The sequence below is a fragment of the Anomaloglossus baeobatrachus genome, chromosome 3 (assembly GCF_048569485.1).
Source record: "Anomaloglossus baeobatrachus isolate aAnoBae1 chromosome 3, aAnoBae1.hap1, whole genome shotgun sequence".
NCBI classification, from domain to species: Eukaryota; Metazoa; Chordata; class Amphibia; order Anura; family Aromobatidae; genus Anomaloglossus; species Anomaloglossus baeobatrachus.
Window position 1 is genome coordinate 18,422,249 of NC_134355.1, and position 19,358 is coordinate 18,441,606.

Genomic DNA, 19,358 nt, shown 5'->3' on the forward strand with positions numbered 1-19,358 from the left:
CTCGGACGTACTGGAGAGAGCGGACGAAGCGCAGCGAGCAGACTAACGGGCAAGCGGACGAACCGGAGCAAGCAAATGAACCTGATCAAGTGGACTACAGGAGCAAGCGGAAAAACCACAGCGAGCGAAGAAACCAGAGCGAGCGGACTTACCGAGGCCAGCAGACGAACCGGAGTGAGCGGGCGAGCGCATGTACCGGAGCAAGGGGATGACCAGGAGCAAGTGGATGAACCGGAGCGAGGGGACGAACTGGAGCGTGCAGCAACCGGAGCGAGGGGACGAACTGGAGCGTGCAGCAACCGGAGCGAGCGGACGAACTGGAGCCTGCAGGAACAGGAGCGAGCGGACGAACTGGAGCCTGCAGGAACAGGAGCGAGCGGACGAACTGGAGCCTGCAGGAACCGGAGCGAGCGGACGAACTGGAGCCCGCAGGAACCGGAGCGAGCGGACGAACTGGAGCCTGCAGGAATCGGAGCGAGCGAACGAACTGGAGCCTGCAGGAACAGGAGCGAGCGGACGAACTGGAGCCTGCAGGAACCGGAGCGAGCGGACAAACTGGAGCCTGCAGGAACCGGAGCGAGCGGACAAACTGGAGCCTGCAGGAACCGGAGCGAGCGGACAAACTGGAGCCTGCAGGAACCGGAGCGAGCGGACAAACTGGAGCCTGCAGGAACCGGAGCGAGCGGACGAACTGGAGCCTGCAGGAACCGGAGCGAGCGGACGAACTGGAGCCTGCAGGAACCGGAGCGAGCGGACGAACTGGAGCCTGCAGGAACCGGAGCGAGCGGACGAACTGGAGCCTGCAGGAACCGGAGCGAGCGGACGAACTGGAGCCTGCAGGAACCGGAGCGAGCGGACGAACTGGAGCCTGCAGGAACCGGAGCGAGCGGACGAACTGGAGCCTGCAGGAACCGGAGCGAGCGGACGAACTGGAGCCTGCAGGAACCGGAGCGAGCGGACGAACTGGAGCCTGCAGGAACCGGAGCGAGCGGACGAACTGGAGCCTGCAGGAACCGGAGCGAGCGGACGAACTGGAGCCTGCAGGAACCGGAGCGAGCGGACGAACTGGAGCCTGCAGGAACCGGAGCGAGCGGACGAACTGGAGCCTGCAGGAACCGGAGCGAGCGGACGAACTGGAGCCTGCAGGAACCGGAGCGAGCGGACGAACTGGAGCCTGCAGGAACCGGAGCGAGCGGACGAACTGGAGCCTGCAGGAACCGGAGCGAGCGGACGAACTGGAGCCTGCAGGAACCGGAGCGAGCGGACGAACTGGAGCCTGCAGGAACCGGAGCGAGCGGACGAACTGGAGCCTGCAGGAACCGGAGCGAGCGGACGAACTGGAGCCTGCAGGAACCGAAGCGAGCGGACGAACCGGAGCGAGCGGACGAACTGGAACGTGCAGGAACCGAAGCGAGCGGACGAACCGGAGCGAGCGGATGAACCGGAGCGTGCCGGAACTGGAGCGAGCGGACAAACTGGAGCGTGCAGGAACTGGAGCGAGCAGACGAACCGAAGTGAGCGGATGAACCAGGCCATGCGAATGAACCGGAGCGAGCGGACTAATTGGAGCTAGCAGGCGAACTGAAGAGAGGAGAGAACGGACAAACCGGAGCGACACCAACTTCCCCAGTATGACAAGCGTGAAGCCAAAACATTCACTTTCAGAAACTACTACTCCCATCAGGCGGAGCTGCAGGACACGGCGGGAGGTGTAGTTTAGTGAACCTGGAGCCCTGCACGTTCATATGTCACCTTCTGTTACTAGAGGGCGGGGACATCACAGGAGGCCGCCATTTTCTTGAAGTCCGCTACCTGTGACCCGGACGTAAAGAGCGGAGCAGCCGGAAGTTGTCGTTGTGCAGAAATTCACGTCCTTGTGCTGCTGCAAAACTCCGCAGCGATGTTCCTCACCTGTGTGAACTGTGAGTGGGAGGATGGGGGCAGTAGTGAGAGGTATTCTGTAGAGGACGGGGGCAGTAGTGAGAGGTATTCTGTGGAGGACGGGGGCAGTAGTGAGAGGTATTCTGTAGAGGATGGGGGCAGTAGTGAGAGGTATTCTGTAGAGGACGGGGGCAGTAGTGAGAGGTATTCTGTAGAGGACGGGGGCAGTAGTGAGAGGTATTCTGTAGAGGACGGGGGCAGTAGTGAGAGGTATTCTGTGGAGGACGGGGGCAGTAGTGAGAGGTATTCTGTAGAGGATGGGGGCAGTAGTGAGAGGTATTCTGTAGAGGATGGGGGCAGTAGTGAGAGGTATTCTGTAGAGGATGGGGGCAGTAGTGAGAGGTATTCTGTAGAGGACGGGGGCAGTAGTGAGAGGTATTCTGTAGAGGATGGGGGCAGTAGTGAGAGGTATTCTGTGGAGGACGGGGGCAGTAGTGAGAGGTATTCTGTAGAGGATGGGGGCAGTAGTGAGAGGTATTCTGTGGAGGACGGGGGCAGTAGTGAGAGGTATTCTGTAGAGGACGGGGGCAGTAGTGAGAGGTATTCTGTAGAGGACGGGGGCAGTAGTGAGAGGTATTCTGTGGAGGATGGGGGCAGTAGTGAGAGGTATTCTGTGGAGGACGGGGGCAGTAGTGAGAGGTATTCTGTGGAGGATGGGGGCAGTAGTGAGAGGTATTCTGTAGAGGATGGGGGCAGTAGTGAGAGGTATTCTGTGGAGGATGGGGGCAGTAGTGAGAGGTATTCTGTAGAGGACGGGGGCAGTAGTGAGAGGTATTCTGTAGAGGACGGGGGCAGTAGTGAGAGGTATTCTGTAGAGGACGGGGGCAGTAGTGAGAGGTATTCTGTAGAGGACGGGGGCAGTAGTGAGAGGTATTCTGTAGAGGACGGGGGCAGTAGTGAGAGGTATTCTGTAGAGGACGGGGGCAGTAGTGAGAGGTATTCTGTAGAGGACGGGGGCAGTAGTGAGAGGTATTCTGTAGAGGATGGGGGCAGTAGTGAGAGGTATTCTGTGGAGGACGGGGGCAGTAGTGAGAGGTATTCTGTAGAGGACGGGGGCAGTAGTGAGAGGTGTTCTGTAGAGGACGGGGGCAGTAGTGAGAGGTGTTCTGTGGAGGACGGGGGCAGTAGTGAGAGGTGTTCTGTGGAGGACGGGGGCAGTAGTGGGAGGTGTTCTGTAGAGGACGGGGGCAGTAGTGGGAGGTGTTCTGTGGAGGACGGGGGCAGTAGTGAGAGGTGTTCTGTGGAGGACGGGGGCAGTAGTGGGAGGTGTTCTGTGGAGGACGGGGGCAGTAGTGAGAGGTATTCTGTGGAGGACGGGGGCAGTAGTGAGAGGTATTCTGTAGAGGACGGGGGCAGTAGTGAGAGGTATTCTGTAGAGGACGGGGGCAGTAGTGAGAGGTATTCTGTAGAGGACGGGGGCAGTAGTGAGAGGTATTCTGTAGAGGACGGGGGCAGTAGTGAGAGGTATTCTGTAGAGGACGGGGGCAGTAGTGAGAGGTATTCTGTAGAGGACGGGGGCAGTAGTGAGAGGTATTCTGTAGAGGACGGGGGCAGTAGTGAGAGGTATCCTGTAGAGGACGGAGGCAGTAGTGGGAGCTGTTCTGTGGAGGACGGAGGCAGTAGTGGGAGCTGTTCTGTGGAGGACGGAGGCAGTAGTGTTGGGAGCTGTTCTGTAGAGGACGGGGGCAGTAGTGGGAGGTGTTCTGTGGAGGACGGGGGCAGTAGTGGGAGGTGTTCTGTGGAGGACGGGGGCAGTAGTGGGAGGTGTTCTGTGGAGGACGGGGGCAGTAGTGGGAGGTGTTCTGTGGAGGACGGGGGCAGTAGTGGGAGGTGTTCTGTGGAGGATGGGGGCAGTAGTGGGTGCCGGTCTGTGGAGGATGGGGGCTGTAGCGGGAGGTATTTTGTGGAGGACGGGGGCAGTAGTGGGAGGTATTCTGTGGAGGATGGGGGCAGTAGTGAGAGGTATTCTGTAGAGGACGGGGGCAGTAGTGAGAGGTGTTCTGTAGAGGACGGGGGCAGTAGTGAGAGGTATTCTGTAGAGGATAGGGGCAGTAGTGAGAGGTATTCTGTAGAGGATGGGGGCAGTAGTGAGAGGTATTCTGTAGAGGATGGGGGCAGTAGTGAGAGGTATTCTGTAGAGGATGGGGGCAGTAGTGAGAGGTATTCTGTAGAGGACGGGGGCAGTAGTGAGAGGTATTCTGTAGAGGACGGGGGCAGTAGTGAGAGGTATTCTGTGGAGGACGGGGGCAGTAGTGAGAGGTATTCTGTAGAGGACGGGGGCAGTAGTGAGAGGTATTCTGTAGAGGACGGGGGCAGTAGTGAGAGGTATTCTGTGGAGGACGGGGGCAGTAGTGAGAGGTATTCTGTAGAGGACGGGGGCAGTAGTGAGAGGTATTCTGTGGAGGACGGGGGCAGTAGTGAGAGGTATTCTGTGGAGGACGGGGGCAGTAGTGAGAGGTATTCTGTAGAGGACGGGGGCAGTAGTGAGAGGTATTCTGTAGAGGACGGGGGCAGTAGTGAGAGGTATTCTGTAGAGGACGGGGGCAGTAGTGAGAGGTATTCTGTAGAGGACGGGGGCAGTAGTGAGAGGTATTCTGTAGAGGACGGGGGCAGTAGTGAGAGGTATTCTGTAGAGGACGGGGGCAGTAGTGAGAGGTATTCTGTAGAGGACGGGGGCAGTAGTGAGAGGTATTCTGTAGAGGACGGGGGCAGTAGTGAGAGGTATTCTGTAGAGGACGGGGGCAGTAGTGAGAGGTATTCTGTAGAGGACGGGGGCAGTAGTGAGAGGTATTCTGTAGAGGACGGGGGCAGTAGTGAGAGGTATCCTGTAGAGGACGGAGGCAGTAGTGGGAGCTGTTCTGTGGAGGACGGAGGCAGTAGTGGGAGCTGTTCTGTGGAGGACGGAGGCAGTAGTGGGAGCTGTTCTGTGGAGGACGGAGGCAGTAGTGTTGGGAGCTGTTCTGTAGAGGACGGGGGCAGTAGTGGGAGGTGTTCTGTGGAGGACGGGGGCAGTAGTGGGAGGTGTTCTGTGGAGGACGGGGGCAGTAGTGGGAGGTGTTCTGTGGAGGACGGGGGCAGTAGTGGGAGGTGTTCTGTGGAGGACGGGGGCAGTAGTGGGAGGTGTTCTGTGGAGGATGGGGGCAGTAGTGGGTGCCGGTCTGTGGAGGATGGGGGCTGTAGCGGGAGGTATTTTGTGGAGGACGGGGGCAGTAGTGGGAGGTGTTCTGTGGAGGACGGGGGCAGTAGTGGGAGGTGTTCTGTGGAGGACGGGGGCAGTAGTGGGTGCCGGTCTGTGGAGGACGGGGGCAGTAATGGGAGGTGTTCTGTGGAGGACGGGGGCAGTAGTGGGTGCCGGTCTGTGGAGGATGGGGGCAGTAGTGGGAGGTGTTCTGTGGAGGATGGGGGTAGTAGTGGGTGCCGGTCTGTGGAGGATGGGGGCTGTAGCGGGAGGTATTTTGTGGAGGACGGGGGCAGTAGTGGGAGGTGTTCTGTGGAGGATGGGGGCAGTAGTGGGTGCCGGTCTGTGGAGGATGGGGGCAGTAGTGGGTGCCGGTCTGTGGAGGACGGGGGCAATAGTGGGAGGTGTTCTGTGGAGGATGGGGGCAGTAGTGGGTGCCGGTCTGTGGAGGACGGGGGCAGTAGTGGGAGGTGTTCTGTGGAGGATGGGGGCAGTAGTGGGTGCCGGTCTGTGGAGGATGGGGGCAGTAGTGGGTGCCGGTCTGTGGAGGACGGGGGCAGTAGTGGGTGCCGGTCTGTGGAGGACGGGGGCAGTAGTGGGAGGTGTTCTGTGGAGGATGGGGGCAGTAGTGGGTGCCGGTCTGTGGAGGACGGGGGCAGTAGTGGGAGGTGTTCTGTGGAGGATGGGGGCAGTAGTGGGTGCCGGTCTGTGGAGGACGGGGGCAGTAGTGGGAGGTGTTCTGTGGAGGACGGGGGCAGTAGTGGGAGGTGTTCTGTGGAGGACGGGGGCAGTAGTGGGAGGTGTTCTGTGGAGGACGGGGGCAGTAGTGGGTGTCGGTCTGTGGAGGATGGGGGCAGTAGTGGGTGTCGGTCTGTGGAGGATGGGGGCTGTAGCGGGAGGTATTTTGTGGAGGACGGGGGCAGTAATGGGAGGTGTTCTGTGGAGGACGGGGGCAGTAATGGGAGGTGTTCTGTGGAGGATGGGGGCAGTAGTGGGTGCCGGTCTGTGGAGGATGGGGGCAGTAGTGGGAGGTGTTCTGTGGAGGATGGGAGTAGTAGTGGGTGCCGGTCTGTGGAGGATGGGGGCTGTAGCGGGAGGTATTTTGTGGAGGACGGGGGCAGTAGTGGGAGGTGTTCTGTGGAGGATGGGGGCAGTAGTGGGTGCCGGTCTGTGGAGGATGGGGGCAGTAGTGGGTGCCGGTCTGTGGAGGACGGGGGCAGTAGTGGGAGGTGTTCTGTGGAGGATGGGGGCAGTAGTGGGTGCCGGTCTGTGGAGGACGGGGGCAGTAGTGGGAGGTGTTCTGTGGAGGATGGGGGCAGTAGTGGGTGCCGGTCTGTGGAGGACGGGGGCAGTAGTGGGTGCCGGTCTGTGGAGGACGGGGGCAGTAGTGGGAGGTGTTCTGTGGAGGATGGGGGCAGTAGTGGGTGCCGGTCTGTGGAGGACGGGGGCAGTAGTGGGAGGTGTTCTGTGGAGGATGGGGGCAGTAGTGGGTGCCGGTCTGTGGAGGACGGGGGCAGTAGTGGGAGGTGTTCTGTGGAGGACGGGGGCAGTAGTGGGATGTGTTCTGTGGAGGACGGGGGCAGTAGTGGGAGGTGTTCTGTGGAGGACGGGGGCAGTAATGGGTGTTGGTCTGTGGAGGATGGGGGCGGTAGTGGGTGTCGGTCTGTGGAGGATGGGGGCTGTAGCGGGAGGTATTTTGTGGAGGACGGGGGCAGTAATGGGAGGTGTTCTGTGGAGGATGGGGGCAGTAGCGGGAGCCGGTCTGTGGAGGACGGGGGCAGTAGTGGGAGGTGTTCTGTGGAGGACGGGGGCAGTAGTGGGAGGTGTTCTGTGGAGGACGGGGGCAGTAGTGGGAGGTGTTCTGTGGAGGACGGGGGCAGTAGCGGGAGCCGGTCTGTGGAGGATGGGGGCAGTAGTGGGTGCCGGTCTGTGGAGGATGGGGGCAGTAGCGGGAGCCGGTCTGTGGAGGATGGGGGCAGTAGTGGGAGGTGTTCTGTGGAGGATGGGGGCAGTAGCGGGTGCCGGTCTGTGGAGGACGGGGGCAGTAGTGGGTGCCGGTCTGTGGAGGACGGGGGCAGTAGTGGGTGCCGGTCTGTGGAGGACGGGGGCAGTAGTGGGAGGTGTTCTGTGGAGGATGGGGGCAGTAGTGGGTGCCGGTCTGTGGAGGACGGGGGCAGTAGTGGGTGCCGGTCTGTGGAGGATGGGGGGGCAGTAGCGGGAGCCGGTCTGTGGAGGACGGGGGCAGTAGTGGGAGGTGTTCTGTGGAGGACGGGGGCAGTAGTGGGAGGTGTTCTGTGGAGGATGGGGGCAGTAGCGGGAGCCGGTCTGTGGAGGACGGGGGCAGTAGTGGGAGGTGTTCTGTGGAGGACGGGGGCAGTAGTGGGAGGTGTTCTGTGGAGGACGAGGGCAGTAGTGGGTGCCGGTCTGTGGAGGATGGGGGCAGTAGCGGGAGCCGGTCTGTGGAGGATGGGGGTAGTGCAGGGGTATCAGCAGGTCGGGCTGCAGGTGTTTGGGACCCTCTTCTTTCCATTATGTTCTGGGATTAGGCAGTGATGAGGCTTTCTTGTTTTGGGGCTCGCACCTGCACCAATGTAATATCACTGATTTCCTGTGCAGCTCAGACACAGTCTTCATGGGTGTACCAACATGGCGGACACCGAGGCCTTCCTATACCCCCCCCGGCTGCCATGACAGTGCTATCAGCACCACACCATTATCTTATGGGGGATCGATGGGTCAGAAGAGACACCTTCTCCTGTTTCCTCTTAAATACAGCATCTAAGGGGTTAACCTGCAGTGATTGGCGGTTGGGTGCGGGCGGTGCACGTCAGGTGGATGCAGCACCAGTACTGTGATAATGGAGGATGGGGGTAGTGGTGATAGCGGCACACGTTGGGTGCACGTCTGTATCGCATGGTAATCTTCTCTTCTCTTTTCTACCGGTCGTGTGCGGAGCAGTCGCAAAAGGGAAATCCAAGTAAGTGGAGCCGCGGTCGCCATATTCTCCTGTACTGACCCATCCCTATAATCGCGGCTGACCGTAGATCCGGTATCATGACAGTCACATGACAAGGAGGTGGAGGGCATCCCCAATGTAGGACACCTCAGCCAGAACTTGTCATAACTCCCATAGACAGTATCTGGAGACCTGGGGAGACGGCGATCCCGACTGTCCTGATAGGGGGCGACGCTTATGTGCAGGATCCTCACCGATGTCCGAGACAAGATTCGACTGACACATGCACACAATAGAACGTGTACCAAGCCGCATATGATTAGAGCAGATACAGAACCAGCAGAATAGTGAGTGCAGCTCTGGGGTATAATACAGGAGGTAACTCAGGATCAGTAATGTAATGTATGTACACAGTGACTGCACCAGCAGAATAGTGAGTGCAGCTCTGGGGTATAATACAGGAGGTAACTCAGGATCAGTAATGTAATGTATGTACACAGTGACTGCACCAGCAGAATAGTGAGTGCAGCTCTGGAGTATAATACAGGATGTAACTCAGGATCAGTAATGTAATGTATGTACACAGTGACTGCACCAGCAGAATAGTGAGTGCAGCTCTGGGGTATAATACAGGAGGTAACTTAGGATCAGTAATGTATGTACACATAGTGAGTGCAGCTCTGGCGTATAATACAGGATGAGTAATGTATTTACACAGTGACTGTACCAGCAGAATAGTGAGTGCAGCTCTGGAGTATAATACAGGAGGTAACTCAGGATCAGTAATGTAATGTATGTGCACAGTGACTGCACCAGCAGAATAGTGAGTACAGCTCTGGAGTATAATACAGGAGGTAACTCAGGATCAGTAATGTAATGTATGTACACAGTGACTGTACCAGCAGAATAGTGAGTACAGCTCTGGAGTATAATACAGGGGGTAACTCAGGATCAGTAATGTATGTAAACAGTGACTGCACCAGCAGAATAGTGAGTGCAGCTCTGGAGTATAATAGAGGAGGTAACTCAGGATCAGTAATGTAATGTATGTACACAGTGACTGCACCAGCAGAATAGTGAGTGCAGCTCTGGAGTATAATACAGGAGGTAACTCAGGATCAGTAATGTAATGTATGTACACAGTGACTGCACCAGCAGAATAATGAGTGCAGCTCTGGAGTATAATACAGGATGTAACTCAGGATCAGTAATGTATGTAAACAGTGACTGCACCAGCAGAATAGTGAGTGCAGCTCTGGAGTATAATAGAGGAGGTAACTCAGGATCAGTAATGTAATGTATGTACACAGTGACTGCACCAGCAGAATAGTGAGTGCAGCTCTGGAGTATAATACAGGAGGTAACTCAGGATCAGTAATGTATGTACACTGTGACTGCACCAGCAGAATAGTGAGTGCAGCTCTGGAGTATAATACAGGAGGTAACTCAGGATCAGTAATGTATGTACAGTGTGACTGCACCAGCAGAATAGTGAGCACAGCTCTGGAGTATAATACTGGAGGTAACTCAGGATCAGTAATGTATGTACAGTGATTATACTTGTATACATGTATTAACCCCTCGTCCTCGGTGTTTCGGGCAGGGTGTATTTGGTGAGGATGGTCAGTGCAGCAGGAACTGGTTACAGCTTCAACACTCGGAGGAACAAACTAAAAGACAAGCTCATCCTGAGGAAATACGACCCTTTGGGTTAGTCCGTGTCTTGCACCTATTATTTGGGGACTGTACCTTCTTTTGGGAGGATCATTGGGGGGTTTTGTGAGCGCAGACCGCTCCTCGCAGGTAAAGGCTGTGGCGCTTTATGCAGTTTATGAATTCTTCTTTCTGCCTCTTGCAGTAAAACAACACGTCTTGTTCCACGAGCAGAAGAAAATCCGCAGCATTTAATGACCGCTCAGTGAGTGACAGAAAGGACTGATTGTGGGGGCCACGCTCAGGGGACGGATCCTGTGGTATCTGAGGATTGGTGGTCACAGCCTGTGAGCGGACACTGGACGGCAGCGCGGAGCTCGGAGGGTTAATGCTGCGTCTGTAATAAATGACGGATTCTTCAGTGACAGACGTCTCACCAATAAATGTTTCTCCATTTCTACAGACGTCCCAGGCTGTGCTGCTTGTGAACAGTCTTCTGCGGGTCTGGTGCTATTAGGTTTCCTTTCACCTGTATCATTTAGGGTAGAACTTGTGTGATCTGTCCGGATAGGTAAAATGCGGCATTACTGTAGAGGCTGGATGTGAGGTCTGTGTGTCTCTCCCAGTAATATAGGCTGGATGTGAGCTCTATGTGTCTCCCAGTAATATAGGCTGGATGTGAGGTCTGTGTCTCTCCCAGTAATATAGGCTGGATGTGAGGTCTGTGTGTCTCTCCCAGTAATATAGGCTGGATGTGAGCTCTATGTGTCTCCCAGTAATATAGGCTGGATGTGAGGTCTGTGTGTCTCTCCCAGTAATATAGGCTGGATGTGAGGTCTGTGTGTCTCTCCCAGTAATATAGGCTGGATGTGAGGTCTGTGTCTCTACCAGTAATATAGGCTGGATGTGAGGTCTGTCTCCCAGTAATATAGGCTGGATGTGAGGTCTGTGTGTCTCTCCCAGTAATATAGGCTGGATGTGAGGTCTGTCTCTCTACCAGTAATATAGGCTGGATGTGAGCTCTGTCTCCCAGTAATATAGGCTGGATGTGAGGTCTGTGTCTCTCCCAGTAATATAGGCTGGATGTGAGGTCTGTGTGTCTCTCCCAGTAATATAGGCTGGATGTGAGGTCTGTGTGTGTCTCCCAGTAATATAGGCTGGATGTGAGCTCTGTCTCCCAGTAATATAGGCTGGATGTGAGCTCTGTGTGTCTCTCCCAGTAATATAGGCTGGATGTGAGCTCTGTGTGTCTCTCCCAGTAATATAGGCTGGATGTGAGGTCTGTGTATCTCTCCCAGTAATATAGGCTGGATGTGAGGTCTGTGTGTCTCTCCCAGTAATATAGGCTGGATGTGAGGTCTGTGTGTCTCTCCCAGTAATATAGGCTGGATGTGAGGTCTGTGTGTCTCTCCCAGTAATATAGGCTGGATGTGAGCTCTGTGTCTCTCTCCCAGTAATATAGGCTGGATGTGAGGTCTGTGTATCTCTCCCAGTAATATAGGCTGGATGTGAGGTCTGTGTGTCTCTCCCAGTAATATAGGCTGGATGTGAGGTCTGTGTGTCTCTCCCAGTAATATAGGCTGGATGTGAGGTCTGTCTCCCAGTAATATAGGCTGGATGTGAGCTCTGTGTGTCTCTCCCAGTAATATAGGCTGGATGTGAGCTCTGTCTCCCAGTAATATAGGCTGGATGTGAGCTCTGTGTGTCTCTCCCAGTAATATAGGCTGGATGTGAGCTCTGTGTGTCTCTCCCAGTAATATAGGCTGGATGTGAGGTCTGTCTCCCAGTAATATAGGCTGGATGTGAGCTCTGTCTCCCAGTAATATAGGCTGGATGTGAGCTCTGTGTGTCTCTCCCAGTAATATAGGCTGGATGTGAGGTCTGTGTGTCTCCCAGTAATATAGGCTGGATGTGAGGTCTGTGCGCCTCTCCCTGTAATATAGGCTGGATGTGAGGTCTGTGCGCCTCTCCCTGTAATATAGGCTGGATGTGAGGTCTGTGTGTCTCTCCCAGTAATATAGGCTGGATGTGAGGTCTGTGTATCTCTCCCAGTAATATAGGCTGGATGTGAGCTCTGTGTGTCTCTCCCAGTAATATATGCTGGATGTGAGGTCTGTGTGTCTCCCAGTACTATAGGCTGGATGTGAGGTCTGTGTGTCTCTCCCAGTAATATAGGCTGGATGTGACCTCTGTCTCCCAGTAATATAGGCTGGATGTGAGGTATTTGCTTCTCTCCCGGTAATATAGGCTGGATGTGAGCTCTGTGTCTCTCCCGGTAATATACGCTGGATGTGAGCTCTGTGTGTCTCTCCCGGTAATATAGGCTGGATGTGAGGTATTTGCTTCTCTCCCAGTAATATAGACTGGATGTGAGCTCTGTGCGTCACTCCCAGTAATATAGGCTGGATGTGAGGTCTGTGCGTCTCTCCCAGTAATATAGGCTGGATGTGAGGTCTGTGTGTCTCTCCCGGTAATATAGGCTGGATGTGAGCTCTGTGTGTCTCTCCCAGTAATATAGGCTGGATGTGAGGTCTGTGTGTCTCTCCCAGTAATATAGGCTGGATGTGAGCTCTGTGCGTCACTCCCAGTAATATAGGCTGGATGTGAGGTCTGTGCGTCTCTCCCAGTAATATAGGCTGGATGTGAGGTCTATGTGTCTCTCCCGGTAATATAGGCTGGATGTGAGCTCTGTGTGTCTCTCCCAGTAATATAGGCTGGATGTGAGCTCTGTGTGTCTCTCCCAGTAATATAGGCTGGATGTGAGGTCTGTGTGTCTCTCCCAGTAATATAGGCTGGATGTGAGGTCTGTCTCCCAGTAATATAGGCTGGATGTGAGGTCTGTGTGTCTCTCCCAGTAATATAGGCTGGATGTGAGGTCTGTCTCTCTACCAGTAATATAGGCTGGATGTGAGCTCTGTCTCCCAGTAATATAGGCTGGATGTGAGGTCTGTGTCTCTACCAGTAATATAGGCTGGATGTGAGGTCTGTGTGTCTCTCCCGGTAATATAGGCTGGATGTGAGCTCTGTGTGTCTCTCCCGGTAATATAGGCTGGATGTGAGCTCTGTGTGTCTCTCCCGGTAATATAGGCTGGATGTGAGCTCTGTGTATCTCTCCCGGTAATATAGGCTGGATGTGGGGTCTTTGCATCTCTCCCGGTAATATAGGCTGGATGTGAGCTCTGTGTGTCTCTCCATATAGTAGAGCCTGTATGACTTTCTCTTCTCCTCGCCACCCTTTATTGACGTCCCGAAGGCTATATTTACAGGTCTATTTACACTGGAGTAAATTGATGGAACAATTTTCATGCAGATTATTTGGAAGGTTTCATTTATACAGTGATAGAAAATATCAGTGCTTTGGTGTCCAATACCTTTAAATCCCCATCATACAAAACAGAAATCTTGCATTTGAGTGCATACACTAAATGTTTAGCCCTTAGGGGCCTACACAGGTGAATCCAGGGAGCTGCGCTAAAATGTGGCCTAAATGTTTGACCTTACCAAAAATGACATGCTTTCATCGGATAGTGTGCGGTGTAATACCCAACATGGCCTGGAGGTGTCACTATTGCTCCCTTTATGAAGAGCACATTCCATTTCCATTTACAGAGATGTACATTGCCTTGTGAAAGTATTCAGCCCCCTTGACTTTTTCAAACTTTTCCCACATTTCAGGCTTCAAACATAAAGATAAAAATGTTAATGTTCTGGTGAAGAATCAACGACAAGTGGACACAATTGTGAAGATGAATGAAATTTATTGCTTATTTTAAACTTATAAAAAAATAAATAACTGAAAATCCGGGCGTGCAATATTATTCATCCCCTTTAAGCTAATACTTTGTAGCGCCCCCTTTTGCTGCGATTACAGCTACAGTCTCTTGGGGAATGTGTTTATCAGTTTTGCACATGGAGAGGCTGAAATTCTCGCCCATTCCTCCTTTGTAAACAGCTGGAGCTGAGTGAGGTTGGATGGAGTCGTTTGTGAGCAGCAGTTTTCAGCTCTTTCCACAGATTCTCGATTGGGTTCAGGTCTGGACTATGACTTGGCCATTCTAACACCTGGATACGTTTATTTGTGAACCATTCCATTGTAGATTTTGCTTTATGTTTGGGATCATTGTCTTGTTGGAAGACAAATCTCCGTCCCAGTCTCAGGTCTTTTGCAGACTCCAACAGGTTTTCTTCAAGAATGGTCCTGTATTTGGCTCCATCCATCTTCCCAGTCCCTGCTGACGAAAAGCAGGCCCAAACCATGATGCTGCCACCACCATGTTTGACAGTGGGGATGGTGTGTTCAGGGTGATGAGCTGTGTTGCTTTTACGCCAAACATATCATTTGGCATTGTGCCCAAATAGTATGACCAGAGCACCTTCTTCCAAATGTTTGGTGTCTTCCAGGTGGCTTGTGGCAAACTTCAAACAACACTTTTTATGGATATCTTTGAGAAATGGCTTTCTTCTTGCCATTCTTCCATAAAGGCCAGATTTGTGCAGTGTACGACTGATTGTTGTGCTATGGACAGACTCTCCCACCTCAGCTGTAGATCTCTGCAGATCATCCAGAGGGATCATGGGCCTCTTGGCTGCATCTCTGATCAGTCTTCTCCTTGTGTGAGATGACAGTTTGGATGGACGGCCGGGTCTAGGTAGATTTGCAGTGGTATGATACTCCTTCCATTTCAATATGATCGCTTGCACAGTGCTCTGTTATGATCCGGTAAGCTTGGAAGATTACAAAAAACTCCCATTAGTGGAAAAACACCAGGAACAACATAGTTGGAACCTGGGCTGACCACAATTCCCTGACTATCAGACCACACTAGAAATAGCCGTGGAGCGTTCCTAAACACCTAGACACCTCGCCACAGCCTGAGAAACTAGCTATGCCTCACAGATAGAAATGAGGAAATCTACCTTGCCTCAGAGAAGTCCCCAAATGAGTAGATAGCCCCCGACATATAAAGAATACGGTGATATAGGAAAACATGATACATAGATCGGAAAAATAGATTTAGCAAAGGCGAGGCCCAACTAACTAGATGCAAAGCAAAAGCAAGGAACTGATTGTGGTCATTACAAAATCCCTGCAAAAAAATACCAATGTCCTGATAGTAAAAAATGGCCCTGGAGGTCGAACCTCACCCCCACTATATCAGGTACTCTTCCAAATAATGGGAGAGACAAAATACCAAAAAGAATACAAAAGTGCAAATAAAGTTAGACAGGAAAAAACTCCCTTTTCTTGCAGAAGAGCTAACAAAGGGGAAACCCCCATGCTCACCACACAAAAGAAACAAAACTTTACCTGCAAGAAAACAGATACAAAAACAAACACCCTAAGGCAGGGCTGGGGAACCTCCGGCCCGCGGGCCGTTTACGGCCCGTCACGACTTTTTATGCAGCCCCCAGGCACATTCCCAGGGACCGCTGTGCTCTGTCAGCAGCCGCGCTTTTCCCGGCTGACGGCCCTTTAAATCTCACTGCCTGATGCCTTGAGGGTAGATGCTAGAATGTACGGGCTCTATCCAGATCCGGACTTCCAGGACCTGACTGCAGCCCATACATTCTAGGCTTAACCCCGGCCTGTGCTAGTGTGCTCTCTGCTCTGGTGGGCGGGGTAAGCAGCACGCTGCGATATGTCACAGAAGAGCTGCAGCAGATTTACCAGCCTCCCGGACCTGCTGTCTGCGTGACTCCTCCTCCCCCTCACTGTGAGTACGCAACCCATCGCTACACCCCCCTCCCCCCCGCTAAGTGCTGTGTACTCCCTTGTGCTGTGTGTACCCCTCAATGCTGTGTACCCCCCAGTGCTGTGTACCCCTTAATGCTGTGTGTATCCCCTAATGCTGTGTGTACCCCCCAGTGCTGTGTACCCCCCAATGCTGTGTGTACCCCCTAATGCAGTGTGTACCCCCTAATGCAGTGTGTATCCCCTAATGCAGTGTGTACCCCCTAATGCAGTGTGTATCCCCTAATGCAGTGTGTACCCCCTAATGCAGTGTGTACCCCCTACTGCAGTGTGTACCCCTAATGTTGAGTACACCCCTAATACAGTGTGTACCCCTTAGTACTGTGTGGGCTCCCCTAGTAATGTCTGTACCCCTTGGGTGATGTCTATGCCCCCCCAGTGCTGTCCGCACCACCTAATGCTGTCCATGCTGCCACCAGTGCTGTCCATGCCACGGTCAGTGCTGTCTGTGCCCCCTTATGCTGTCCATGCTCCTCAGTGCTGTGTGCCACCCCTCAGTACTATGTACCCCCCAGTGCTCTGAACTTGCTACTGCTGTCTGTACCCTCCCACTGCTTTCTATGCCCCCCAGTCTGTGCCCTCCTGTTGATGTCTATGCTCCCCCAGACTTCTGTGTCTCCCTAGTGATGCCACCTAGTGCTGTCTGTGCTGCCACCTAGTGCAGTCCGTGCTGCCACCTAGTGTAGTCCGTGCAGCCACCTAGTGCTGTCTATGCAACAGCCAAGGCTGTCCATGCCCCCCTACTGATGTATATGCCCCAGCCCCCTCCTGTGATGCATATGCCCCAGCCCCTCCTGTGATGTGTACTCCCAGTGTCTCCTGTAATTTATGCACCCCAGCCCCTCCTGTGATGTATATGCCCCAGCCCCTCCTGTGATCTATATGCCCCCAGCATCTCCAGACCGAGACAAACCTGGAAAAGCAGCTGTGAGAAACAAATGATCAATATCACCGAACACACAGTCACACCAAACAGAAGCAGCTCCTGCCTCCACAGTAAGGGTGAGTTAATTAATCGTTTGACCAAATTTTTCAAGTTGATAATGTTGTGCGGCCCCCAAAGGTTAGTAGGAAATTACAAATGGCCCCCAGCAGTAAAAAGGTTCCCCACCCCTGCCCTAAGGTGTAAACCAGCAAACAAGGAAAAAACTGACAACTTATCTCCAGAAGTCTTGCTCAGGGAAACCGGGAAGGACAGAACTCCAAGCCAGGTTCAGAGACGGAGAAAAATACAATTATAACAGACGCCAGCAAGGCAAAAGGTGTTCTATATACACACCAGACTTGTCTGCAATAGGATTTCCTTAAGTACCAATTAACGCCGACACCTGTCTGAGTCACAGGCTCAGACTCTGCTCCACTACCATTCCTGGCCACCAGAGGGAGCTCCAAAACAGCACCCACATGGATGACATTCACAACAGTGCTCCTTTGGAATGTTAAAAGTTTTGGAAATCATTTGTAACCAAATCCGGCTTTAAGCTTCTCCACAACAGTATCACGGACCTGCCTGTTGTGTTCCTTGGTCTTCATGATCCTCTCTGTGCTTTACACAGAACACTGAGACTATCACAGAGCAGGGGCATTTATACGGAGACTTGATTACACACAGGGGCTTATATTTATCATCATCAGTCATTTAGGACAATTTTGGATCATTGAGAGATCCTCCATCAACCTTCGGAGTGAGTTTGCTGCACTGAAAGTAAAGGGGATGAATAATATTGCACGCCACAATTTTCAGTTATTTCTTTTTTTTAGAAAAAGTGTAAAATAAGCAATACATTTCCTTCACAATTGTGTCACTTGTTGTTGATTCTTCACCAGAACAGTAACATTATTTTTATGTTTGAAGCCTGAAATGTGAGAAAAGGTTGAAAAATTCAAGAGGGCTGAATACTTTCGCAAGGCACTATATATTGCCTCCATGTTTTGCAGGGGGCGCTCACCCAGCTCTTTACTGCTGAACGGCACAACTGTACTGATACGATAGTGGTGGATCACTGTGTAACTGGATGTGCACTCAGGACTCTAGGAAAGTTGGGTGACAACCTTTGATGGGGCTGTTGTCAATCAGATCTATAAATGGGCTCAGTATATTCTATAGAGCATGCCTTGAGAACCCCTTCCTTCCAGGGCATGCTGGGACTTGTAGTTTTATTCTTATCCAGAGACTGTAATTTGCCTTTCAGCTCTTCTTTATTGAATCATTAAAAAATCTGTAGGGTTTTCCCTTTCTTTTTTTATGAGCTTCCTGCCATCCCCGTCTTAGGCTGGACATTGCTCCCCGGGGACCGGCTTCCTTTATGAGAAGATATCCTGAGGAAGGTGCTCACGATGCGGATATGATGTCTGTGTCCCCGCGGCCTGGACGCTCACTGACGCAATGTGATTTGACCTCTTCACCATTTCTTCCATGCTGAGGTGAGGATGATGCGCGATGAAGAAAGCCAGCGCCCCAAGAAAACTGTCCCCGGCGCCCTGGGAGGAAAGAGACAAAAGGCGTGACAAAGCGGAAATCATCAGCTCCGGACGCGAGGGCAAAGGCAAAATGTGCGGACCACATCTGAGCCAACCCTGTGCTATGTGCGTCAGAAAGTCCAAGAGCTGGGATCAAACATTGTGCAGATTGTATCCAGACTAGTGATGGGCGGACTCGCAGATAACCGGGATTGGCGGGTCTAACCGGATTTAAAAAGCATGGTTCGGCCCGGAATTGATCCCGGATATCTTGCCGGACGCCGCTCCTCCTATAAGTCTATGGAGACCAGAATCCAGTGATTAAAACCCGTGGTAGAAAGGATGGGGGATTGGAGCAAACGCGTTATACATACCGAGTCTCCGGCACAGCTGTAACTGCTTCTAGGGCCGCTCATTAGCATCATACATATCTACTGTTTCCCCCGCCCACCGGCAGTCCTGGCGTCTGTGATTGGCTGCAGTCAGACCGCGCTCCCAGGCTGTGTGATTGCAAGCAGACAGGGTCTGCAATAGTGTATTGTGGTGTAAAAATAAATAAAATTGCCGTACAGTCCCCCCCCATATTAGGATACCCAGTACAGATAAAGCATACGGCCACAGGCTGCAGCACTCAGCCCTGTGCTTATCTTGGCTGTGTATCAAATTAAGAGGAATCTCATGCAGCTTTTTTTTTTCCTTTCAATAAATAAAAAAAAAAAATGCCTGCGCACCCGCCCCCTCACCAATTTTGATACCCAGCCATGATAAAGCTGACTGCTAAAGGGTGGTATTCTCAGGCTGGGGAGGCCCATGCTTACTGGGCCTCCTACCCTAAAAAATCGCAGCATGCAGCCGCCCAGGATTGTCGCATCTATTAGATGTGACAATCCTGGCACTTTACTCAGCTCTATTCGATTGCCCTGGAAACAGAGGTAATAAGGGGTTAATGGCAGTCCACAGCTGCCACTAAGCCTTAGATTAGTAATAGATGGTGTCTTAATCTGTAAATAAAATGAAATAAACACAAACACCTTGGAAAAAAAAAACCTTTACATGAAATAAACTATAAAAAAAACCCCCATCCTCTTTCACCCCCCTTTACTAACCCCCAAAACACCAAGGTCTAGCATAATCCACAAAAGCGCCCACTACTATACCGGCTCCGCTACAAGTGAAGTGACAGTGTGCATACATAGAACAATGACCGTCCGATCTGAGCTTCAGGCAGAGAATGAGCCTTAGCGACCTGCATCTCCTGCCAGAAATCCAAGGGTATTTCACCAAGAGATGCAGATTTGTTGCTGAAATCTGTACACCATATTCCTGGACCTAATCTTAACCTCCTGACAAGAAAAACGCATCACAACTGCATCACACCGCATGCAGTTTTGATGTGTTTTGTTTTTTTGGCAGAAGGT

At 52.8% G+C, this 19,358-nt stretch overlaps 2 protein-coding genes across 4 annotated transcripts in view; one reads left to right on the forward strand and one right to left on the reverse strand.

The window, feature by feature from the left end:
• Positions 1-1,826: 1,826 nt before the first annotated feature.
• MRPL33 (mitochondrial ribosomal protein L33) lies at positions 1,827-10,192 on the forward strand. The gene is made up of 4 exons (XM_075337919.1): positions 1,827-1,922; positions 8,078-8,096; positions 9,679-9,785; positions 9,934-10,192. Exons 1-4 carry the CDS (start codon positions 1,901-1,903, stop codon positions 9,981-9,983), a joined length of 198 nt encoding a protein of 65 aa, XP_075194034.1. The 5' UTR covers positions 1,827-1,900; the 3' UTR covers positions 9,984-10,192.
• Positions 10,193-17,660: 7,468 nt separating this feature from the next.
• The window catches only part of RBKS (ribokinase), a 63,990-nt gene continuing 62,292 nt past the window's right edge, over positions 17,661-19,358 (reverse strand). For all 3 annotated transcript variants that reach the window (XM_075337920.1, XM_075337922.1, XM_075337921.1), the window contains exon 9: positions 17,661-17,961. In XM_075337920.1, coding sequence (XP_075194035.1) covers positions 17,785-17,961 — 177 coding nt within the window. In that variant the 3' untranslated portion in view covers positions 17,661-17,784. The remainder of the gene's footprint in view (positions 17,962-19,358) is intronic.